Source organism: Neophocaena asiaeorientalis, unplaced genomic scaffold, assembly GCF_003031525.2.
Source record: "Neophocaena asiaeorientalis asiaeorientalis breed wild unplaced genomic scaffold, Neophocaena_asiaeorientalis_V1.1 scaffold223, whole genome shotgun sequence".
Classification (NCBI taxonomy): Eukaryota; Metazoa; Chordata; class Mammalia; order Artiodactyla; family Phocoenidae; genus Neophocaena; species Neophocaena asiaeorientalis.
The window spans coordinates 1,054,317-1,080,546 of record NW_020175045.1 but is presented as its reverse complement, the minus strand read 5'-3'; the positions used below and the strand labels follow the sequence as shown (position 1 = coordinate 1,080,546).

At 43.5% G+C, this 26,230-nt stretch overlaps 1 protein-coding gene across 1 annotated transcript in view; it reads left to right on the top strand.

Annotated features, from left to right (window-relative positions):
* Window positions 1-26,230, top strand: part of SDK1 (sidekick cell adhesion molecule 1) — a 536,415-nt gene that overhangs the window by 354,876 nt on the left and 155,309 nt on the right. Inside the window, exons 18-20 of the mRNA XM_024763505.1 lie at window positions 16,451-16,566; window positions 18,401-18,593; window positions 25,713-25,811. Coding sequence (XP_024619273.1) covers window positions 16,451-16,566; window positions 18,401-18,593; window positions 25,713-25,811 — 408 coding nt within the window. The remainder of the gene's footprint in view (window positions 1-16,450; window positions 16,567-18,400; window positions 18,594-25,712; window positions 25,812-26,230) is intronic.

The window sequence follows — 26,230 nt, the reverse complement described above, 5'->3', positions numbered from 1 at the left end:
TGCTGGAAGTATACCTCCAGGAAAAGGAGAGTACAGAAATAGAAATTAGGCTTCTCATTGACTTTGAAACCGTGTAAATATTGGGTTGGCCATCTTTTTCCGTAAGATGTTACTAAATTATTTTAAAACATTTATAAGAGAAATTCTTAAAAACTGAAGGCAAAACGAAACGAATGATCATAGCGGTATTTTGAATTGGTGACTTAGCCAAATGGAAAGTAACTATTTCAAGGAACTTTAAAACATGACAGTTTGATTGACAATCCCTAGCACAAAACCAGAATCAAAAGCTGGAGGAAGAAGATAAAGGTCAAAAGCTGTTTTCAGCAGCCATGTTGGTAATGGTAGTGCTGGCTTTGGTTTCTTAAGGTACAATTGTATGAGTATTGTGACATAAAGCAAATAAGGATTATGTGGATGTTAGGAACTGAGATTTTTGGCAAAGTTGAAGCCCGAAATTGGAATTGGCAGTACGATGATTTTATCTTCAAAGAAAAAAAGAATTTCTTGTAAAAAGGCCTGGAAATAAGAACCAACCTAGTAGCACTGAGCTTCCCAGTAACCCCCCAAAATAAACAGGCTTTCTTGGGTAAATGGATGATTCCAAGTCAGGGATAGGCAATAATATATATATAATATAATATGTAATTCCAAAAAGTAAAGAAGCTTATCAAACACTAGGGAGGGCTTGTCAGGAAGACTCCTGTACCACCTTGAAGAGGCTCTCACTCGTTAAAGGTGGGATAATGTGAGAACCAATAGTAATAACTGCAGTGAACTGACGTGTTCCAAATACATTTCAGTGCATGGATTCATAACAGTATATACGTGAAAAGCCTCAGTAGGGCTTCCCTGGTGGCGCAGTGGTTGAGGGTCCGCCTGCCAACGCAGGGGACACGGGTTCGTGCCCCGGTCCGGGAAGATCCCACATGCCGCGGAGCAGCTGGGCCCGTGAGCCATGGCCGCTGAGCCTGCGCTTCCGGAGCCTGTGCTCCGCAACGGGAGAGGCCACAACGGTGAGAGGCCCGCGTACCGCAAAAAAAAAAAAGCCTCATTAGTCATCTTTGGAGAATGCTAGGGGAACTATTACATACTGAATTTGTATAAAACTTTCCAATCAAAATCCCAAAGTTTTTAGTGAGAAACTTGACCTTGATGGGTAAACATAACTTACTCACTGTCTGGCTTTATTCTTGAGATGGTCCCATTCAGATACCATCAAGACTTTTCATGATAACGTCTTCAAATATTTGAAAGTAACCATTGACAAGAAAGTATTTGCACAGGTGGTCACAAACGCCTGGAGATTATTTATTGCGTTACCATTGACAAGAAAGTATTTGCACAGGTGGTCACAAACGCCTGGAGATTATTTATTGCGTTCTCCACAGTTGGGAGAAACTTCTTTCTTGCCATTAACCAGAATGTAGAGAATTCAGCCTCTTTAAATTATACTTTAAGGGTGGTGTTTCTTTAAGTTAACAGTTCTTCCTTCTATTCCTTTGACAAATGTAATGTCAAACGGTTTTTGTGATAATGTGAATGGATTTGGAATCTGATCAATTGTTTTTCATATCAAGTATTTAAAAACAATGGGCATTTCTGTATATCTGCACAGATAACTGCTGCCAGTCTTAGTAATTTTTCTTTGGAGTTCAAACACTGATTCCTTCAGAATTATAAAGCTGATTATATGTCACAAGTGAACAATTTTTAACCCTATAAAGAAGTTGAAGTTTTGCTTTAAATCCATCCATTTTACGCATACATGTTAGTATACAGTCACAAGGCCTGGGGAGTTCTCTGTTGTATCCATTCAGGTGCTGAAAATGTCACTTAATGGCCATTTTTGGTACCAGTAACTTTTCCTTCAACAACCCTTCAAAGTGAGACCCATTCACTAAAAACACTAACAACAAGGACAGTAGTGATGCTTTGTTCAGCTCACAGACTCTTGCAAAAACTCTTGTAGGCTTCAGTTTGAAACTGCAATCGGAAATAGGGAAGTTCCATTTATGAATAATACTGTTAGAAGATAAATGGTTGGCATGGCAGGTGATCCAGAGACAGACCCAGTTGAGATCATTAAATCAGCATTTCCATTGCAGGCCGATGGGTACTGGCTAATGTACAGCACCAGCTGGAACCCCTCCAACGAAATTCTTTTGTCAAAGTGGTGTATTCTGATTCCATTTCTTTCACAAAGCGAAAGACAGGTGGGACTACAGTGGCTTGGACTTTGTTAGATTTTCCTCCTGATAACGTCATTTAATGAGGAGTTCAGGTGTACAGGCTACCCCTTACAGACGAGAACTTCTCTGTGACTAAAACAATGGATTTCTTCAATCTCAGGCTTTTCAGATTGAATTTTGCCATAAAGCCTTTTTTTTTATCCTTTGCATTTTTAATGTAACTATAATTGACTTACAGTATTGTGTTAGCTTCAGGTGTAGAGCTTCAGATTCTTTTCTATTATAGGTTATTACAGGATACCTGTATTGAATATAGTTCCCTGTGCTATACGATAAATACTGGTTTATCAATTTTATGTATAGTGGGGTGTTTCTGTTAGTCCCATACTCCTAATTTATCCCTCCTCCCCGCCTTTCCCCTTTGGTAACCATAAGTTTGTTTTCTATGTCTGTGAGTCTGTTTCTGTTTTGTAAATAAGTTGACTTGTATTATTTTTTTAGATCCACATGTGAGTAATATCATATTATATTTGTCTTTCTCTGTCTGATTTACTTAATATGATAATTTCTAGGTCCATCCATGTTGCTGCAAGTGGTGTTATTTCATTCTTTTTTATGGCTGAGTAATATTCCGTTGTGTATATGTACCACATCTTCTTCATCCATCAACGGGCACTTAGGTTGCTTTTGTCTTGGCTATTGTGAAGACTGCTGCGGTGAACATTGGGGTGCCTGTATCTTTTCGAATTAGCGTTTTCTTCTTTTCAGGATATACGCCCAGGAATGAGATTGCTAGATCATATGGTAATTCTATTTTTAGGTTTTTAAGGAATCTCCAGACTGTTTTCCGCAGTGGCTGCACCAACTTACATTCCCACCAACAGTGCAGGAGGGTTCCCTTTTCTCCACACCCTCTCCAGCATTGATTATTTGTAGACTTTCATGATGGCCATTCTGACTGGTTTGAGGTGATATCTCATTGTAGTTTGATTTGCATTTCTCTAACAATTAGTGATGTTGAGCATCTTTTCATGTGCCTGTTGGCCACCTACATGACTTCTTTGGAGAAATGCCTATCTAGGTCTTCTGCCCATTTTTTGATTGGATTGTTTGTGTTTTTTTTGATATTGAGTTGCATGAGCTGTTTATATATTTTGGAAATTAAGCCTTTGTTGGCTGCATCATTTGTGGATATTTTCTCTCCATAGGTTGTCTTTTCATTCTGTTTATGGTTTCCTTTGCTGTGCAAAAGCTTATGGGTTTGGAGTTCGGGGTTTTTTGGAGCATGAGCCACCCATCTCGTTGCATGGCCCTGCAATAAACCTTCCTCTGCTCCAAAAAAAAAAAAAGCTTATGGGTTTATTAGGTCCCATTTGTTTATTTCTGCTTTTATTTCTTTTGACTTGGGAGACTAATTGAAGAAAATATTACTACAATTTATGTGTGCAGATGTTTCACCTATTCCTCTTCTAGGAGTTTTATGGTGTCATGTCTTATGTTCAGGTCTCTAAGCCATTTTGAGTTTAATTTCGTGTACGGTGTTAGGGAGTGTTCTAATTTCATTGATCTACATGAGACTGTCCAGCTTTTCTCCATTGTGTATTCTTGCCTCCTTTGTTGGAAATTAATTGACCATAGGCGTGTAGGTATATTTCTAGGCTGTCTGTTCTGTTCCATTGATCCATATGTCTGGTTTTATGCCAGTACCATGCTATTTTGATTACTGTAGCTTTGTAGTATTGTCTGAAGTCTGGGAGGACTATACCTCCCGCTTTGTTCTTTTTCCTCAGGATTGCTTTGGCACTTCTGGGTCTTTTGTGGCTCCATATAAATTTCAGAATTATTTGTTCTAGCTCTGTGAAAAATGTCATGGGTAATTTGATAAGGGTCACATTAAATTGGTAAATTGCTTTGGGTACTATGGCCACTTTAGCAATATTAATTCTTCCAACCCAAGTCTTTATACCTTTCTGTCAGCATTGGTATACAAAACTTATAAATTTGTTCTCTAGCGTCTTGTTTACTCCCAGTGTCCATTTAGCTTTGACGATTTCATCCTTAGCAGCCTGTCTGGTATGGGGTACACTGTGGTGCCCCCATCCAGAACAGTTCCTCTAGGTGACACACCCATCCCCAATGCCAACACCTGGTCTGTTGAGGCTCAGAGCTGTGGCCCTCCTGGGCACTGCTACTGCCAAGGGAACGTGCCCCTCCCAAGGGGACCCCTTCCCATGGGTCAGTCTATGACCAATGGCTGGTTGCTATGGGCACAGAAAAGTCCAGTCCCTTGGCCTCAGTTTAGGACAACTTGAAGGGGCATCCCTGCTCTGGAGCTCCCTGTGGGACCAATGAGACATCACTGGAAGCCTCTCCTTCTGCCCAGCCCTGGCCTCTTCTCTTCCTTGGCAGTGTGCCTACGGAGCACCCAAAAATCTTATACAGAAAACTCTTCATGGCCAGAGTCTGTTTCCAGGGCGCTCGGTCTAATACACATATGTTTTTGAAACATAATGTTGTACGCATTTCTTCTGAGGCAGTCAAACTACTACTACATATCAAGTGCAGTTACCAACATCAGTACCCATCGGTCGGCAATGGAAGCTTTTCTTATTTCATAATCTTCCAGACTGAGTGTGTCTCCGGGTCATCTGACATGTCATCCGTGCAGCTTCTAACCGTGTTCTTCAGAAATGGTACCTTGCCTGTTTCCTGTGTTTCACTGGTCTCAGACTCATTGCTGACAGTTTCTACACAGCCTGGCAATGTGAGTGATTCCACAATTGCAGGAAGAGTTTGGCTTTAGCTATTAAATGCAGGACTTTGTAACTAGCTTCTTGTACTCAGACTGGTACAGTTGTACCCAGACTCACAAATACTTGTCCTCCTTACTTTGTACCTGCAGACAATTTTCCCAGTTCTAATATTTTTGTGTAAGAGTGATGTTTTGGGGAAAGGTGCTGGCATAATTTTCCTGGTATCTTTGCTTCCATCAAATACTACATTTAGGCTGAAGAAGAAGATGATCGGAACACACAAGTCTGAGTTCTAGGCCAGCCTCGTCATAGTCCCTGATTAGAAAATGTTTCTACTGTTCTGACTCAGTATACCTGATGATGTTCCTTTAATCAAAAAGTTGTTCATTATGGTGAGAAAATATATCTTTATAAATACAAAATAGTATTAATAATGTTGACCTAAATAATTTTAATAAAGATTTACATACTTAAATATCAAGTACAATAAAGTGGACTCTATGTATGTATGTAGTAACTTCAGAAATCAACTTTTCAAAAAGTTTTGGTTGAACAAATTCTTAAGAAAGTTTTCAAATAAATCGAGTTGGAAAATCCAAAAAACATGCATGCAGTAAGCAATATTGATACATTCCTTTCTTATTTAATTAAAGGATTAAAATTCTGAAATGCTCATGACATATATAAGTTGTGTAATCTCTTGTCCAAAATATTTCAAAAAGTAAATTATTTGAAGCTGTAAAGCCCTGTAGTCCTTTCTAATGAGTTGATTTCATTAAGTAGGTTATTTTTTTCCCTTTTTTTAATTTGAAGTATAGCTGATTTACAACGCTGCGTTAGTTTCAGATGTATAGCAAACTGATTCAGTTATGCATATATATACACATATATAGATAATCTTTTTCAGACTCTTTTCCATTATGGGTTATTAGAAGATATAGAATATAGTCCCCTGTGCTATATAGTAGGTCCTTGTTGTTTATCTGTTTTACATACAGTAGTGTGTATCTGGCACCAAGTTCTTCAAGGGTAATCTTAAAGGTGAGAAAAAGTGGCTCATGGGATTGACAAGGTATACCATACAGAAATCTTCCTAGAATCCCCTTTAGACTCTCTCTTTATCAGACTTTTTTCACTATCTACAACTGCTAAAAATCATTCTCTTTCCCTCTCTCTCCTCACTTGTACACACATGTACACACACATGTACACACATGCACGTGTACGTGCACATGTGTGCGCACACACACACACAGTTCCCTGCCTCCCTGCCACACCGCCTTCTCTGCCCTTCCTCCTTCATCACTGGCTGTCACCTCTGTGGCCAGTGACCCTCACTGCCTTCCAAAGCCCCCTGGGAAGCATACCCTTGCTTCCTTCTCTGATTCCTCTTCTTCCGTGGGAAGCAGCCGCTTGGAATTCGGATGGACCCATTCATTCTCCACTTCGTTGCTTACTAAGCCACGATGGCCACCCTTGCCAAGACCAGTACCGTGTACTTTCACATATTTGCTTTCTTTTCTTCAGATTCTACAGTTGAGCACCAAGGAATCCTTTTTCTTTTCTTTTAATAGACCTTTATTGGAGTATAATTGCCTCACAGTACCGCCTTAGTTTCTGTTACGCAGCAAAGCGAATCAGCCACATGCAGACACATGTCCCCAGATCCCCTCCCTCTGGAGCCTCCCTCCCACCCTCCCTATCCCACCCCTCTAGGTCATCGCAAAGCACCGAGCCGATCTCCCTGTGCTGTGCTGCCGCTTCCCACCAGCTATCTTACATTCAGTAGTGTATATATGTCCATGCTACTCTCACTCCACCCTAGCTTCGCCCTCCCACCCCATGTCGTCAAGTCCATTTTCTATGTCTTCTGTAGGTTATTATTTTTAAACATGTTTTTAAATTTCTAAAAAATGATTCAGTTTGAAATTTCATCAAGAATCAGATCTTGCTGAGTTTACATCACTCTCCAAGGTGAAAGGAAGGGAATGAGGGAGAAGAACAGATTTTAAATCATTCATGTTTTATTGGGGAGCACTTAATTCCAGAAAATAATCATAAGCATAATCACACATGCCCTGTATATATGACTAGGTGAAAATACTAACCAAATTCATTGAGAAAAATACCCCCACACACTGAACAACAACAGCGATTCACTGATGAGAAGCAACTTGCAGCTAAAGTAAAGCTCAGCTTGACGAGCTGGATGAGTGGGCGTCAGGGAAGGCGTGGCTTAGCCACTCCCAGCTCCCCCCGGCCGCAGATACTATATATTGTAGAAAGTGCAAAATAGTGACGGATTCAGGAGGTTTACAGAGCAAGTCTATGTATAGTTTCACTTTTTAAATAGACTTTAGAGGGATTTTAGGTTCACAGCAAATTTGAACAGCGGGTACAGAGATTTCCCATCTCCCCCTGCCCTTCCCACAGCGTCCGTCACTGACAGCATCCCCCTCCGGACGGTAATTCTGTTATCGTTGATGAACCTATTCTGACGCCCGTTTATCACCCAGAATCCATAGTTCGCTTCAGGATTTACTCTTGGTGTTGGACATTCTGTGGGCTTGGACAAATGTAGAATGGCACGTGTCCACCATTACAGTATCACACAGAATCGTTTCCTTGCCCTAGAAATCCCGTGTTCCATGTATTCATCCCTCCCTCCCCAGCCCTGACAACCACTGATCTTTTTCTGTCTTCAGTTTTGCCTTTCTCAGAATGTCACATAGTTGGACTCCTAAGGTATGTAGCCTTTTCGGATTGCCTTTTTTCGCTTAGCAATGTATGTAATGCACACATATAGTTTTCAAATGTAGTTTCAACAGTTGTAAATTTTTGAGTGGCTGTAAACAGTGGTTTACTACTGTGAAAAGTTGATAGACATCAGTATCTCCCAGCCCAGGTGCACCCCGTGGACAGCACCCTGATGGGACCACTCTACCCTGCAGTGCCCTCTACTCGCCACTCTCCAAGAAATCCATTCTCAGCTCCCAGAAATGGCCCTTGTTTCAGGTTGCAAACAGTTTTCCATAAGGAAAAAGACTCCTGTATCTGAAACCACTCCTGTGGTTTTCCTTTCACATAACCTAGTTGTTAGGTGCCCTCACGTGCTGGGTGCTTCACCACAGAGCTCCTTGTCCTTGGCTGTGAGAATTGAGACAGTATCCAGTAAGCTAATGCTGTATCCAGCTTAAGACCGAGGCCACACTGGGATCTGTGCTGTGGGGGAATTATCTGGTGAAAATGGATTTTTTTTTGAGCAATGAAAATCACAAAAAAGCATAACACCTGTCACTTCACCAGGCCTCTTCAAGGCCTGCAGTTAGAGGCTTGGAAAGAATGGCACTTCAAATGCTAATTATCTGGGGAGAAAAGGTCCCTGGAGGCCTTACTCCCAGCAGCAGGAGGCCACAGCTTCCAGCTAGGATCCTGGTGAAGACTGAACCTGGCTCTGGACACATGGGCCTCCACCTTTCTGCAGACCGGTGGCAGCTCAGAGCCTAAGCCCGGCCTTCCCCAGAAGGGCAGGGTTACGTAACCGCCGCTAATTAAGACCTTTCAGCCACAGTGACTCGTTTGTTTGAGGCACTGTCAAGAAGGATTTATGGGCTGTAGGTCTTCTTCTCACTTGAGGGAATTTTTAATTCTGTTGTTCGCAAATCTGAGTCACTTTTGATGACAATAATTAGGAAAAAGAGAAGCTGAAGGATCTGAGAGAGAAGAGTGCTGAGAAAAATCGGTGATTTTTGGAGTAAAACCCAGGATGGGTAAGAGAAAGGAATCTGAGGCTTCAGAACCTCTATCCTGTGACTTTGGGGTGGAGAGTGTGTGCAAAAGGGCCGGACCCCGTGAGCTTTGGTGTGAGGACGGCACAGACAGCAGTTCTCGAGTCTCGTGGTTGTGTGCCGTCTTGGGTAATGAGAAGGGAGGGGGAATTGCCTTCTTAACCGGGTCAGCCAGGGCTGGAGGGCTGGAGGCCTGGGTCCTGGGTCCTGGGGTGGGGTGAGGGGCCAGAACCAGGCAAATGAGCGCCTCTCGGCGTGGCTGTTACGTGGCACCAGCGCAGCCTCTCGGCGTGGCTGTTACGTGGCACCAGCGCAGCCTCTCGGCGTGGCTGTTACGTGGCACCAGCGCAGCCTCTCGGCGTGGCTGTTACGTGGCACCAGCGCAGCCTCTCGGCGTGGCTGTTACGTGGCACCAGCGCAGCCTCTCGGCGTGGCTGTTACGTGGCACCAACACAGCCTCTCGGTGTGGCTGTTACGTGGCACCAGCGCAGCCTCTCGGCGTGGCTGTTACGTGGCACCAGCGCAGAGCAAAGCAAAGAACAGCAGGAGATTACTGCTCATTTCATTTATGCAAAATGCCATTTTAGTAAAGTGTTTGATCCGTATGGTCTTAGTCTAGAGAAACGTAGCAACATTTGACTGGAAAGTTGTACGGAATTTCAGAGTCAGTGATTGGAAATGAAACCCCAGAACTAAGCCTGCGAAGAATGAGAGCGTGGGTTCTAAGAGAAAACGCCACAGCTCTTTTCAGTCCTTTCCCAAACAGCCCTTGATAGTTTTCCTTCCCCTTTCCTTTCCCTCTTTTTCTCCTTCCTCCCCTTTCCCTCTTTTCCTTCTTTCTTCCGGGGGAGATCGTCCCGGTTATCCATTGCTGTAGAATAAACTTAGAGGCTGAAGGCATCATATCTCATGGTTGGGTGGGCTGGGAATTGGAGCCCGGAGGGGCAGTGCCTTGTGCCCGGTCAGTTGGCAGATGGGCTGGGCTGGCGGGTGGGTGTCGGGGGAGGGGAGATGGGTTCACTCACGTGTTGGTGCCTTAGCAGGGAAGGCTGTGAGGCCGGGCACCCTGGGACCGTCCGCCTGGGCACCTGCACACAGCCTCTCCAGCATGGTGGCTGCAGGGTCACCAGACTCCTGCCATGGCCTCTCGGGGCTCCCAGAAAGGACGGTTCCAGAGATAAGGAGTAGAAGCTTCTAGTTCATTAAGGCCTGGGTTGTATTCTCTTGGTCATCCGCGTTTTCTCTCCTTTAGCTTTTCCTTTTACAGAATATCATAAACATGGGAAAACCCGGCATGTAGCCTTTTGAGTCAGGCCCCTTTCCGTAGTGTAATGCATTCGAGGCCCACCTATGTTGCTGGTGAGCGTGAGACGTTCCTTCCCGCTCACTGCTGAGCAGTGTTCCATCCCATGGACGGACCATAGTTCGTTCTCCTCTCCACCAGTCGAAGGGCTTTGGGATGTTTCCAGTTTAGGGTGGTTATTACTAAAACTGCTATAAACGTGGCGTACGGACTTTTATGTGACCTGAAGTTTTCACTTCTGTTGCATACATACTTAGGGGTAGGACTGCTGGATTCTGTGGCTAGAGCGTGTTTAACTCCGTAAGAAACTACCAAAGTGTTTTCCAAGTACCTGTTACCATTCCACATTCCCATTAAAAGTATGAGACTTTCAGTTGCTTTGCATCTTCACTAAAATCTGGTCATTGTTTTATTTTAACTCTTCTAGTAGGTATACAGCGGTATCACATCACGATTTAATTTCCCTGGTGGCCAGTGATGTCGATTGAGGGCCTTTTCATGTGCTTGTTTCTATCGTTCTACTTTCTTTGTTGAGGTAGCTATTTAATTATTTTTGGCAATTTTTTGAGTTTCTGGTTTTCTTATTATTGAGTTTTGAAAGTTCTTTGTATATATTCTGAATAAAAGTCCTTTATTGGATATGTGTCTTACAAGTATTTTCTCCCAATCTGAGGCCTCTCCTTTCATTTCCTCAGCAGGTGTCTTTCATAGAGCAGAAGTTTACAGTTTTCTTCTTTTGTGGGTTGTACCCTTGCTGTCATATCCAGAAATCTTTGCCTAACCCGACATCAAAACTATTTTTCCCTAGAATTTTTATAATTATAGATATACATTTAAGCCTGTGGTCCATATCCATTTTGAGTTAGTTCTCATATACGGTGTAAGGTATGGATCCAGACTGGTTTTTGTGGGTTTTTTTGGCATACGGGTGTCCAGTTTGTTCCAGCACCGTCTGTTGAAAAGACTATCTTTTTCCACAGTTGGCCTTTGTGCTTTTGTTAAAAACCAGCTGATATGTATGTGAATAATTTTCAACTCTGTTTTACTGATCGATGTCTCCCTCCTTTCTCCAGTAACACTTTGTTTTAATTACTGTAGATTTATAGTTAGTTTTGATATCATGTAGTAAAGGTTGTCCAATTTTGTTCTTCTTTTTTGAAATTGATTTTGCTATTCTAATTTCTTTGTTTTTCCATATAAATTTTACAGTCAACTTTTCAATTTCTAAAAAATGCTAGCTGCAATTTTGATTGGGATTGCATTCAACCTATAGATCAGTTGGGGGAGAGTTGACACCTTTGTTGTGTTGTCTTCCAGTGCATTAATATGCGGCTCTTCATTTACTCGGGGCTTTAATTTCTTTCATCAGTTTTCAGCATACGGATCTTGCATACAGTTTGCTAAATTTATATCTATTTCAGTTTTAACTGCCATGTAAATGGTACTGACTTTATTTTATTTTATTTTATTTATTTATTTTTGGCTGCGTGGAGTCTTCGTTGCTGCGTGCGGGCTTTCTCTAGTTGCGGCGAGCGGGGGCTACTCTTCGTTGCGGTGCGCGGGCTTCTCATTGCGGGGGCTTTGCTTGTTGCAGAGCATGGGCTCTAGGCACGTGGGCTTCAGTAGCTGCAGCACGTGGGCTCAGCAGTTGTGGCTCACGGGCTCTAGAGCACAGGCTCAGTAGTTGTGGTGCATGGGCTTAGTTGCTCCGCGGCATGTGGGATCTTCCCAGACCAGGGCTCGAACCCGTGTCCCCTGCATTGGCAGGTGGATTCTTAACGACTGTGCCACCAGGGAAGCCCCAGCACTAAATTTTTCATTTCAATTTCCAGTTGTCCATTGCTCCTGTTTCAAAATGTAATTGACTTCTGTGTTTTGATCTTGTATCCTATGATCTTGCTAATTTCAGTTCTAGGAGTATATAGTTGGTAGACTGAGGAATTTTCTACGTGGATGATCATATTGTCTGTGAAAAGAGAGAGGTTTTTTTGTTTTGTTTTGTTTTGTTTTCCTTTTCGATCTGTATGCCTTTGATTTCTGTTTACTGGATTACTGCACCAGCTTGCCCTTCCAGAATAGGAATGACAAGAAAGACACCTTTGCTTTGTTGCTGATCTTAGGGGAAAGCATTCAGTGTTTCATTTTAAATAAGTTGTTGGTTGTAGGTGATTTACAGATGCTCCTTAGCAAGTTTAGTACGTTCCTTCTAATTCCTAGTTTGAGGGGTTTTTTTAACCACTATTGGAGGTTGAATTTTGTCAAATTCTTTTTCTAAATCTATTAAGATGATTATATTTTTAAAATTCTATTGATAATGTTGAATTACCCTGATTGATAGTCAACTACTGAGCCAGCCTTATGTTTATAAGATAAACCCCACTTGATTAGGATAAATTGTGATTTTGACATATTGCTGAATTTGACTTTCTAATATTTTATTAAGGGTTTTTGCACCTGTGTTCTCAGGGATATTTGGCCTGTAGTTTTCTTTTTTTTTTTTTTTCAACATCTGTTTCTTATTTTGGTGTTAGGGTAATGCTTTACAATGTCTTTTATTTCATTCTTCAAATGCTTGGTAGAATTAACCAGTGAACCTTATATGCTTAGAGGTTTTTTTGTTGGAAGGGTTTAATTTTGTATTCAAATATTTGATAGCTCTTTGACTACTCAGGTCATCTGTTTCTTCTTGAGTAGATTGGAAGTGTGTTTCTTTTAAAGAATTTGTTCATTTCATCTAAGTTGTTGAATTAATGAGCATAAAGATACTCAAAATGCTCTTCTATTCTTTTCATCTCAGTAGGGTTTATAGAGGCATCTCCTGATACTGGTGATGTTGGTAATTTGTGATTTCTGTCTATTCTTGATCAGTCTGGCTAGGAGTTTATTGACATTTAAAAGAACCAGCTTTTGGATTCATTGATTTCCTCAATTATTGTTTATTTTTATTTCATTGATTTCTGCTCTTTTTCTTTACTGTTTCTTTCCATAGGTTTAATTTACTCTCACAGATTCTTAAGGTAGAAGTTTAGATTCTAATATAAACATCTAGATGCTATAGATTGCCCTCTAACACTTCTGCATCCCCAAATATTGATATGTCGTTTTTTTCACTTTCATTAAACCAAAAATGCTTTCTAACTTTCCATGTGATTTCCTCTTGAACTCATGGGTTATTTTGAAATGTGCTCCTTAATCTTGAAGTTTTTAGGGATTTTCCACATGTCTTTCTGTCGTTAATTTCAAGTTTAATTCTGTTGGGTCATAAAACATACTTTTCGTGATTTCAGTTATTTTTAACTTGTTCAGGTTTGTTTTATATGACATGTATATTTCAAATATGTCCACCTCAGTTAAGTTCCATAGGTGCTTGGAAAGAATGTGTAGTATGTTGTTGTTGGGTAGATTTCAAAAGAAATATTACGTAGGTCAAGTTACTTGATGATGTGGTTCTTGTAGATCCTTACTGATATTCTTTGTCTACCTCTTTTTTTTTTAAATAAAGGAGTGTTGAAGTCGCCAGCTATACTAATAGATTTGTCTAGTTTTTACTTTCAGTTTTTTCACTTTTGCCTTTTGTACTTTGAAGCTCTGTTCCGTCTGCATTTAGGATTGCTGAGTCTTCTTGGTGAATAGATCACGTCGTCATTATATAATATCCCTCTTTATCATTGGTTTTATTCCTTGGTAAGGTATTTACTTCGACTGATATTAATATAACCACTCCAGGTTCATCTTAATTAGCGTTTCATGTATTTTTTTCCATTCTCTTCCTTTTAAGCTATTTGTGTCCTCATATTCAAAGCGGGGTTGTTTTAAACACCGTGTAGTTGGGTCTCACTCTTCATCCAACTGATAATCTCTCTTTTATTGGCTTATACAATAAAATATATTGACAATATATTACATTATATATTTAATGTAACTGTCGATATGATGGGATTAAAACCTGCCGTCTCGCTAATTGTTTTCTATTTGTTCTCTCTTATCTTTTTCCTTTTCTCTTCCTTTTGCCTGCCTGCTTTCTGATTCATTAGATATTTTTACAATTACATTATTTTTTCTACTCTTGCCTTATTTATATCTCTTTTTCAAATCTGTTTAGTGATTACTCTGGAGTTTAAATATATATATCATTCATTAACTACAATGTATCTTGAAATCCATTGTGTGAATAATGTAGAGCCCTTGTAACAGTAAACCTTCAATCCCTTCTTCCCACCTTTTGTGGATTGTGGTCAGTCATTTTATTCTTACCTATGTTATAAGCCCACAATAAATTGCTACTATTTTTTGAGAGCCAAAATAAGAAAAAAGTACATTATATTTACTTCATTTTAACTGTTTCCAGAAGTCATCAATTCTTTGCATAGATCTAAAGTTTTGGTGTCTGATATCATATGCCTTTAACATTTGTCATAGTGCATGCAGGTCTGCCAGTAATGAATTCTCTCAGTTTTTGTCTTTCTGAAAATGTCTTTATTTTGCTTTCATATTTAGAAGGTATTTTCACAGAATATAGAATTCCGGGGTGATAGATTTTTCTATCAGTATTTTAAAGATATCACCCCATTACCTTCTGGCTCACATAGTTTCTGTTGAGAAGGGCTGTTATTCTTGTTTTTGTGTCTTACATGCGTTGTACCTTTTTGTGTACCTGCAGCACAGACTTTCTATATACTCCCTTGCTAGCCCACATTCAGCCTTTAGCAATTCATTAAGAATTTCGCTGAATTTTCCCAATTGTGTGGTGTCCATTGCTCTTTCTCTCATGCTCTGTCACAGGCGAGCCCATATTCACATTCCTACTCCTTGGGGAGGTCCGTCTTTTCTTATATTTTAGACACTGGTTGCCCTGTGACCTCAGCTTCCTTACGGGCTCAAGAAAAGTTCGGACTCTAGCGTTTGTTCAGCTTTTTCTCATGCTTAATGGCTGCGATGTTCTTTCCAACTTTCTACAGCCTAGGCAAAGCAATCCCCGTGGCCATTTTTAGTCCACAAATTTTGGATGGGTGCTGAGTGAGAAGTGGGACAGTCTTCTTGGTGACTTACTGAGGGAGGGACCCAGAGATAGCGCAGCCAGAGCAGATGGGAAAAGACAGGTGACTTGGAGCGTGACTGGAGGGGCCTGGATGAATTCTATGTTTTTCACCTCTGCCTAATGAGATGAGCTTCTGAAGAAGGGTGTAATGAAAGGTGTATAGTAATTTTTAACAGGACCATGCTCTGTCCTCACGTGTTTTGTGCCAAGAGACTCGTCTTTGTTTCTGTACCTTAAGCCAAAGGATCCTTTGGGATTCAGTGTCTTTCTTTTGAAACAAGCTCCTGAAGAACCAGGACCTTCGTTTGCATCCTGCAAAAAGTTGCTGTGGCACAGCCAGTGGACTAGTACCCTCTCCAGGGGCCACTGAAGTTATCGTCCTTAAAAAGCTGGCCATGTCACGTCACTGCTGTTTTCCAAGGCTTTTGATTCCCCATTGCCTACCGTATACACTGTTGTCCACTGTGTTTGGCATGTGAGGCAATCCCCACAGTGACCTGTCTACTTCCTCCGCCCCTCTTACCCGCTGGGCCCCATGTCCAGCCATGCTCACTGTTTTCTCACCATTCACCAGGTTTTTCATAATACCACGCCTTTGCTCACTCCATTTTCCCAGGTGCGAATGCCTCTCTCAAGGCCTCTCCCTCCTCAGAGTTCTGTCCCAGACCTCGTGCAGGTGTCTTCTGATGTGAGGCCTTCCATGCTTCCCTAGGGCAGAGGCTCTGCCCTGTGTGTTTTCTAGAGTAGCTTGCCTATTTCAGTTCTATGAGTGCCTCCCCTAGAATATGACTTCCTTGAAGACAGGCCACTGGGCAGGTATATAATTGGGTTCAGTAGCTGTTCAATAAAAGAAGTGGAAAGTGGAAAATTTTTAAATGGTAATTTCTATGGCAGACAGAGAGAAATTTAGCCTACAAATGAATAAATAACAATACCTATGAAAAAGGATTTTTTTTTTCATGTGAAGGATAATTGGGCTTGAAACACTGTGACATATAACAGGGAAGGCAGATTTCTGGATGAAAGCTTGCCTTGATCTCAAATATTGGGTAACTGAAAAAAAAAATCAGAGAAAGCTTTTGTTTGCTATCCATCCTGGGATCCCTAGGAAAGGCTCGCCCATGGGGCTAAGGTGATCCGGTTCACTTTTCTGCGTGTGCCTTAAAAAATTCCCCAGCAGAAAATGAGAAGTCGCCCAGTTCTTCTTTGTAACGTCACGATTAGCTTCCCAAAACGCCCATCACCCTCCCCGTTCTCAGCGCTGCGATCGCCGGGGAGTCCTGAGCAGCAGCTAAGCGTCTCTTCTCCCCACCCCACCCCCCGCCCCGCGCCTCCTGCCGCGTGTCCTGCTGTCTCCCTCCGCTGCCCTGGAGCAGTGCCGACCTCGCCCCCGCAGAACGTGCAGGTGGAAGCCGTGAACTCCACGACCATCCAGTTCCTGTGGAACCCTCCACCCCAGCAGTTCATCAACGGCATCAACCAGGGCTACAAGGTAGGCGCCTTGGACCACAGCCTCTGGGCGGCTGCCGTGGTGTGTCACGGTCTTGTGATGAGTGAGGGGGCTGCCCGCCCCTCATTTCATCAGGAACCCACGGCATCCGGTTACAGAGTGTGTTGACCTTCTGGGGTCACCTTTTACCCAGGGTCTTTTCATCAGTTATACTGGTTCAGAAACTCAAATTACTGGTTATCAAGAGGATGGCACACGGGAATTCCCTGGCGGTCCAGTGGTTAGGACTCGGTGCTTTCACTGCCGAGGGCGCAGGTTCAGTCCCTGGTGGGGGAACTAAGATCCCGCAAGCCGCGCAGCATGGCCAAAAAACAAAAAGAAAGAAAAAAAGAGGACGGTTCATATAGAACTGAGCAATGTTATGAGAAGGGCCGTCCATTTTAGAACGCCCAGTGGGAGACTTATCCCCGTTGATTGGAATCGGCACGTGTACAAACCACTTCTTCCTGGAAGGGCGTCCTCTCAAAGCGCACTGGGTGTAACTGAGTGATGTTTCTACCAAGTAAGGATAAGTAGGTCCCCCTCTCGCTACTTAGGGAAGGCTCTGTTTGTAGAACTGGGACCAGCTGACTCGGGGCACCCATCCGGACTGAATTAGAGACAAGGACAGACTCCTATCTGCCCTCTGTCTGAGTACCAGAATATGTTACCTTCAGAGATGTACCTGGATGCAGTTTCCAAAAGTACAGGTTACGTTTCCTTTTAGATCAGCATCTCCTGGCTGGCCTGGGAGACCATCTGAATGTTACCTGCAGCATGTCCGCAAATCTTCTGTGACAGCAGGTGAACTCAGGGCGTATCTGTATAGAGAGTTTGCTTGAAAACTTGGTCATCTCAGATTCAGAGAGTGTTATGGCCTCAGACACACAGTTAATTTTTTTTCCAATTTTTTTTCCATTTGGATTCAACTTACTAAAACACTTGGTTTTCACTAGAAAGGCAGACGTAGCTAGAAATTTGTCCTGCCTTTTTTTTCCCCCCAGAGGTATCTACAGTCAGAAGCTCCTTAGAAAGGAAATCATATTGATCAACGAAGTGGATTCTCCCTTCTTGACTCTCCCGTCAGGTCTTATTGGCAAGACTGGGGTGTTCGTTCGATGACTTGGTTGTCAGCCTAAAATGTATATGAATATGCTCCTTGTTCTGTACAGTGTCAATTCTCAGACCTAATTAACCCTAGAAGCGTTTGGTGTCAGAGGAATTAAAAGTCACACTCATACGTAATGTTGCCAGAACATTAAAACAACTTCCCTTGGAACGTGTATATGTACTATATTTCTTTAAAATTATTAGCAGTCTCCTAAAATCCTTTTTAGAAAACTGGTGTCCTATAAATTATAAATAATTACCGTTGCTCCCATTGAACCAGGGGCTTCTTTTTGAATCAGCAGGTGGCTAACTAGAAAAGCGTTTGTACTGACGTTTGATTTGCACTGATGGAGCTGAGTGACGGTAATGTCACCATTATTTCTAAATGTTAAAAAGTAAATACGTTCTGTAACGTGTTTAAGTGAGCAGAAGGTGAAGGTTTGAGGAGTGTCCATTTTCCCGATATGAGTTAGAATAGATATTTTATTTATGTACACATGTATAAAATATATATATAAGTATACATATTTGTACTCAATAATCTATGAGATATCTTTTAAACTCAGTATTTTTCAGTGAGATTATAAAATGTAGGATGTATGGGGTTCCTTAACTACAACTTTGCTTTCTTCGAAGACATTTTAATTGTGAAATAAAATTCTGGTGCAGACTTGAGGGTGAAGACATGCAATGAAAAGGATCTCTTTTTCACCCTGTTCCATCCCAGCTTCTGGCGTGGCCAGCCGATGTCCCCGAGGCCGTCACTGTCGTCACCATTGCTCCAGATTTCCATGGAGTCCACCATGGGTACATAACGAACTTGAAGAAGTTTACTGCTTACTTCACATCAGTTCTGTGTTTCACCACTCCGGGGGACGGGCCTCCAAGCGCGCCTCAGCTCGTACGGACACATGAAGACAGTGAGCACTCCTTTCCAAGTTCTTATCGATAGCCTTTAGCCAATTGTCAAAGAGGTTTGGGCCACTGTCGCTCCACTGGGGAGGAGCAAGGGTGGGTCTCTAGGAAGCTCCGTGTTCTCAGTGTGTTCACAGTCTGCTCACCCTGGAGAGGTAAGTCATTGAAAGTAGTAATAATGTTTGGAGAGATGGTCTGTGGAGTATGGAAGGAAGCCTGGCTAGAGGAAGGAGCTGTGAGGACAAGAGGGACAGTCCAGTCCCAGCTGTACAGTCAGCCTTTGGTCTTGTCTTGCTAGACTTCTCTTCACTCAGATTTCAACTTCCAATCCCCTTACCTTCTTCTTGAATCTCCCCTTAAAGCCTCCCAGCCCATGTCTTCCCCGACCTTCCCCAGGAGGATCTCACCTGCGCCTCTCTAAGACCCTGGACTTTCCACTGTCTCCAGCTGGTCAATTCAGATCAGCTGTTTCTCTGCTCCTAGGCCAACTGATGCTTCTGGAAAACACTTTCTGAGAAAATGATCACAGATGTGCATAAAGATTTATATACAATGAGGTTAATTACAATTATTAGTAATTGAAAAAAAAATGAAAAACATTCAAATGTTCCAAAGGGGGATAATTGAAAACCTATGGAATGACAATATACTAAATATTTTGTAGTTATTAAAAAGAAGTTTTGCGAGGAAACGGCCTTGATCTCATGTTACATGGTAAAAAAAAAACAGTATACAAAACTATATGAGTTCCAAATTTTATACAAATACACTTGTATAAGACCATATTAGCTGAGAAAAGACCTTGAAGGAAATATATCACATTTCCGACAGTTGTTATCTCCATGTGACATGATTATGGGTATCTTTTACTATTTTCTTCTTATTTCTCTGCATATTCTCTTTGCTACAGTGAGTATGTACTCTTTTATAAGGAGAATTAAAACTTAAATAAGTTTAAAAAGGCTGCCACTTGTCTCTCCTCCAGCTTCCTCCTCTCCCATCTCAGCTGGGCTCTGGGTGTGGTCTGACCTTCTGTACTTATCTCTGCTCGGTGCTGTCATCCACTGCTCCGCTCTGTCCTGCCCCCTGAGACCCAGCTTCACTGTCCTCCCAGCAATGACACTTACAGAGGTCAAGGCCGTGCAAGTTGAGCTTCCTCGCTTCCTCCCCTTCCACCTGAGTTTCCCTATGTTCTCACTCTTGGTCCTTTTCCCTCCTCTCTCAGAGGGTGAAGAGTCTGACCTTTCCTCAGCCCACAAATATGCTCAGGTCTCCCTCACCCAGAAGTGCCAGCTCCCTGACCATGCTGCCCACTGAGTCACCCAGCTCTCAGTATAAACGATTACTGTGACTCCTAACCTCTCCTGCTTCCCATAACCCATAGCCACCTGGCTTTCACTCCACTACTCTGCTGTAACCGCCTTGAATTGACTCAAGGTCTGTGTCAAATTAGTGACACAGGAAGAATAGAAATGGATTTCTTGATGCTCTGAGACCACTGATATTCCTCCCATTAAAAAGATAAAAAGTAACTCTGCCACTATTAACTGATCCCTGATGTTCTTTTCATACTCTGACTTTGATCTGCTATCTGCTTTTTGTTTAACTGAAATTTTATTGAGATAGTTATAGATTCACATGAACTTGTAAGAAATAATACTAAGATCCCATGTACACTTTGCCCAGTTTCCATCAATGGTAACACTTGCAAAAGTATAGTACATCACAACCAGGATATCTACATTGATGCAACCCATCGATCCAATTTAGATCTCTGCAGTTTTACTCGTTCTCGTGTGTGTGTGCGCTTGCGCACGCGCACGTGTGTGTTTAGTTCTATGCAACTTATCACACGTGTAGATTTGTGTATCTACCATCACAATCAAGATACTGCATGGTTCCAATACCACAAAGATTCTTCTTTTATAGACATATCCATGTCCTTCCCTTTCTTCCTTCCTAATCTATATGTCCTTTATTTCTTTTTCTTGCCATATTGCAATGACTAGAATTTCTAGTACTGTGTTGAATGAGAGTGGTGAGAGCAGACATTCTTGCCTTGTTCTTGATCTTAGAGAGAAAACATTTGGTCTTCCACTGTTAAGTATGATATTTCTCATAGCTGTTCTTTATCGAGTTGAGGTAATTTCCCTCTGATATTAACTTGCTGAGAGTTTTTGTCATGAATAAATGTTGAATTTTTTTCAACTGCTTTTACAGCATCAATTGATATGCCCATATGATTTTTCCTTTTAGTTTGTTAATTGATAAGGTGGATTGATTTTCAAATGTTGAACCAAACTTGCATGCTTGGAATAAATCCCACTTGGTCGTGGTGTATAATTATTGTTCATGTTGTGGGATTCAGTTTGCTAATACCTTATGGAAGATGTTTTACATCTAAGTTCATGAGAGATATTGGTCTGAAATTTTACTTTACTGTATTTATTGTCTTTGTCTGGTTTTGGTATCAGCATAATACTGGCCTCATAAAATAAGTTCGTACTCTTCTGTTTTCTGGAAGAGATTGTGTAAAATTGGTATTAATTCTTCTTTAAATGTTTGGTAGAACTTTTCAGTGAAATCCTCTGTTCCTGGAGAGTTCTTTTCTGGGAGTTTTTAAGTTATAAATTCAGTTTCTTTAATGGTTATAGTACTGTTCAGTCGTCTGTTTCATTTTGGTAGTGTGTGATTTTCAGGGAATCAATCCACAAAGTTGTTGAATTTCTGAGTGTAAAGTTGTTGGTAGTACTTCCTTATTGTTTTTCTAGTGGCTGCAAAATATGTAGTCATATTCCCTATTTCATTCTTTCTTCTGTTTTTTGTGGAGGTTTTTGGTCATTCTTCCTAGAAATTTATCAATTTTATTGATTTTTTTGAAGAACCGCTATCTTGTTTCATTAATTTTTCTCTATTGTTTTCTTATTTTCAATTTCATGGATTTCTGCTCTTATATTTCCTTCTGCTTGATTTGGGTTTATTTTGCTTTGCTGTTTTTAATTTCTTGGGGTAAGCACTTAGGTGATTGATTTGAGGTCTGTCCTCATTTCTGATGTAAGCATTTTGTGTTATAAATTTTCCTCTTCACACTGCTCTAGTTGCATCCCACATATTTTGATACGTTCTGTTTCATCTTCACTGAGCTCTATACATTTTTATTTCGTTTGAGACTTCCTCTTTGACCCATGGATTATTTAGAAGTGTGCCATTTAATTTCCATGTGTTGGAGATTTTCCTGTTGTCTTTCTGCCATTGACTTCTAGCTTGGCTCCATTACAGTCAAAGAACACACTTTGCATCATTTCACTTCTTTTAAATTTATTGAGGTTTGTTTTATGGCCCAGAACATGATCAGTCTCAGTTAAGTTTTCATGAGTTCTTGAAAATAGAATGTGTATTCTGCTTTGGAATCTGCCTTATAATTATAAACTTTCTATAGCCCTCATCAGATTTTAGGATTAAAAGAGACAGTTGGTCAGATGTAGCCTTCTCTTTTTTCAAAAAAATATTAAGGCTCCCTCATCAAGTTCTGTGTGTACTGGGCCTGTCATAATTACAGGGGATTCATTCATCCGTCTATCCAACATACAAACATGTATATGTACTTCCATTCCGAGGTTTGTAGAATACCTATTATGTGAGAGGTAGCCAGCTACGTGTTGAAGGGGGAGCAGAGATAAGTAAGCACAGCCTCTGCCTTTAGAGCTCCCAGCCTAATCAGATCTGAGGTGGACAGGACTGAGGTCAGTGCCACTGAGGAAGGAGGTCGTTAGCAGTGGCTGTGGCAGCCCAGTGAGGAGTGACAGAAAAGACCTGGGGGAGTCAGGTCAGTCCTGTGGAGGAGCTGGGAACTGAGGTCAGCCCTGATGGGTGAGCTTTTGATGCCGAGAATGGTTGAGAAGAAATAGAACCCGTAAAGGCAAAGAGAGTGTGAGAGGGTATGAGGTATTTAGCTCAGCTTCAGTGTCGTCTGTGGGGTGGGGGTGACCCTAGAGAACAAGTTGGGAGCCGACCCAGGAGAGTCTCAACTGCTAAGTTAAGATGCTTGGACAGAGATAGTCTAGGCATCGGGGAACCACAGAGGGATTTCCCTTAGGGCTGTGACTTGAGTGTTTCAACAGCTCTGTCTGGAGGTTTTGTGATGATGGGCTAGAGATAAAGGTGATGCAGTCTGGGAAGAAGGCAAGTAATTATGTGCACCTCTACACCAGCGGTGGAGCCAGCAGTAGGGGAGACGCTAGAGGCATGTCACAGAGAACTGGGGGCTGGTTAGACTTAGGGGGTGGGAAGAAGGGGCTCTGCAGATCACTCCACATACTTCAGCATAGGTGACGGGGCAGATGGTGATGCCCGTGACTGAAAGGAGGGAAATAGGTCCAGGGTTAGGACGCTGGGTTTAGTCGGATCACGCTCACATGGAGGCAGGTGTGGCCTATGGGCAGCAGCGAGTCTGAAGCCGTAGGGTTGGGAGTCGTAGCAATTAGCGATCGTGACCTTATTTTCCGAGGAAAATAATTGAGGGAATATAACTGAGCCCGTGGTCTAACCACAGATGGAAATATCTGAGATCAGTGCCATCCACCTAAGTGGATGGAGTCGCTTTGGGAATCAGGTGGGCGTAAGAGAAACGGGAGGCTCCCTGGGCGCTGGCGCCGTCATGTGAGGGGAGGCTGGTCTGGGGACAGTGCAGGGGGTGGCGAGCAGAGGGACCTCTGGAAGAAGGAGGGAAGTTCTGCTTGCTCGGAGGCTCCGTGCTCCACTCCTCTGTGGGAAAACACAGCCTAACAGCTTTACGTTTGCAAGCAGGGTGGGAGGGGAGAGTCCCCATAACTAAGGAAGGTGGTGGTGAACTCTAGGAGCGGCTGTCAAGCACCCCTCACGGCCCTTCATCATTTGGACGTTTTCCTCTATTTCATTATTGAAAGAAGAGGCCAGGGCCGCATCTCAGCAACAACCACAGCCAGGTCCAACTGGATATCAGGTTTTACTTTCCAGAGGACATTTGTTAAAAATAAAAAGTGGCAAAAAGCAGAGAACTTCTTCAGATAAATGAGAGAAGACTCCTGGCTGAATTCTTTACTAAAAAAGCCCTATTGTTGCCAGTTAAACAGACACTGACTATGGGGAAACATCCCACTGTGCTGTGCAGCCAGGAAACAGAGCCTTAAGGGCAGCCAGGCCCGCCGTTCGTAAGGAAGAGAGAAATCAGGAATGTCTTGGGAATTGAGAAAAATGGCAGTGATGTCATCTTTTTAGAATTTTCTAACTTAACCACCATTTTTTTGATAGGCAGGGAGCCTGTTCATCCTACTTAGAAAGATAGAGCATCCTTGTAAGTAGGGACGATCTCACTGAAACGGGGGAGGTAGGGCTGCTGTCAGCTTTTGGGGGGGGGGTGCGGCCTTTAAAAGAGGACTTGGGACTCTGAGTGCTGGAGAAATGGCCCCCAATCGCTCTGTAGTGACGGGGCGGACGGCGCCACGGTTAGCCCCACGTCCAGCTGGCCTCCTTCTCCAAAGCTCTGATGAAATAAGAACTTGGGGCCAGGGTGTGGGGAGTGGGAGGCTCAGTAGAGAGGAAGCAGAATATAAACTTAAGCCTGGACATTGCCAGCTGGTTCCAGCAGAGCTAGAGGACAGGACTATTTGGGCAGGAATCCAGGAAGCAGAGACACTGAGAATAGAAAAGGAACCAAAAGCTTTCTTTGCTGCTCTATCGATTGAAAAAAGAACAAGTCAGTTCAAAAATCCGTAAGACTGTCTTTCTGGAAACTCACAGTTGGGGGAGGATGAGATGGTCTTGACAGCCGTTCTCCTTTACCACGTTCCACACTCAGAGAGTGAAATGCGGGCTTCCCCGGTGGCGCGGTGGTCAGGAATCCGCCTGCCAATGCAGGGGACACGGGATCGAGCCCTGGCCCGGGAAGATCCCACATGCCGCGGAGCAACTAAGCCCGTGTGCCACAACTACTGAGCCCCCGGAGGGCCCTGCGGTCCCCCCAGGGCAAGCAGGAGGCCCCCGCGCCAGGCCCAGCTCCGGGCTTGGTGGCTGTGCATCCTCGGGCAGGTGCTTCACTGCCCTGGGCCTGGCGTTGAATTTTACGGCTGCAAAGCTGGGGAGGGATCCGAGCAGATTCGTAATGTCCCTCCGGCTCTGAGAATCCGTGATCTTGGATCTGTTGAACTCCTGTTGTGGCCTCTCAGGCCTTTTCTCTCTAGTGTTCTTCAAAGTGACAGCAAGTTCATCTTAGAAATAACTTTATATTCTGATGGTACGATAACTGACAACTAGTAACTATAGCAGCCAACGTCCATCCGCATTTCTGTGGCGTCAGGACACGCTAAGCGCTTCCGTGTTTTATTCCATTCCTTCTCACGATTACCTTGCAGAGTGAGTCATTTTTATTTTCCCCATTTCACAGATGAGCAAACTAAGGCTTAGAGAGCTTAAGTAGTGCACAGCCAGCAAGCAGAGGGGCCAGGCTTGAACCCCGCTGAGCCCAGCGTTAAATCGCAGCTCCGCCACTCTGCCCTCCTGCACTACGGGAGGGGCTACGGTCAGGGAAACTCCAGGGAAACATGCCGTTTTGCTGGAAATTTCTCGCGCCCGCCCTGCCCCTGGGGCCCCTGGGGAGAGTGAGTAAGGGTTGCGGCCTGGAATTCTGGACCAGGTCGGCAGGCATCGCCCTGCAGCCAGGTGTGGCCGGGACTGCCTCCGGGCCAGGGCTCCTGGCTCTGTCCCCACACAAGCCAGACACAGGGTACGGCGGCAAAGGCCTCTGGGGATGCGGTGCACGCGGTTGCTTTCAGGATCCAGCCACCTGGTTGTTCCAGTTAGATCAGATCAGGAGAAAGACAGAGAAGGGATTGTGTCTGCCTCTCCTGCTGCCAGTCTCTGCAGTTCTTGGCGAGGCCGGGATGAGGCCGGGTGAAATAATTTATGTGACCGTAGCCGGGTCACCTCCAACACCTCGGACTCCCTGTCCCTTCTGGGTTTTCTCTGACATTTCCTGCGGGCTCTGGCCCAGCTCCCTGCCCCCTTCCACAGTGAGAACGTTCCACACAAATCTGACCAGAGAGTATTGGGCTGTCTTGCTAACAGACGTCTTTGTGTTTAATTGCTAGAACCCGGAGCTGTGGGACACCTGAGTTTCACGGAGATCCTGGACACGTCTCTGAAGGTCAGCTGGCAGGAGCCCCTGGAGAAAAACGGCATCGTTACAGGTAAGGGTCTCAGTCTTCAGGTAGAGGAGGAACACGTTTGCCCCAACACAGAGTGATGGACCCAGCCCCAAGCACCGCGGCTGGCAGCGCACGGGTGCCTGCGGCCCCTGCAGGGTGACTAGCCGCAGGGCGGAGGGCAGAGGGCTCGCTCGCCATCCCCCAGGCGGTGCCACCGAGAGCCCCTTTCCCGCCTGGGCTGCAGCCTCAGAGTTTGGAGATTGGCCTCCACGCCTTATCTGAACAAGCCTCTAGCGCCTCCGGTCAGCAGGAATCCGTGTTTCTGGTGCGTCCTCTCGTGGGCCTTTCTCTCCCTTAGTTCTCACGGCAACTCGGTGAGGCGACTGCTGAGATTACGACTGTTTACAGCTGAGGAGACTGAAGCTAGGCGGGTGGGGTGACCTTTCCTCAGCAGCTGTGCC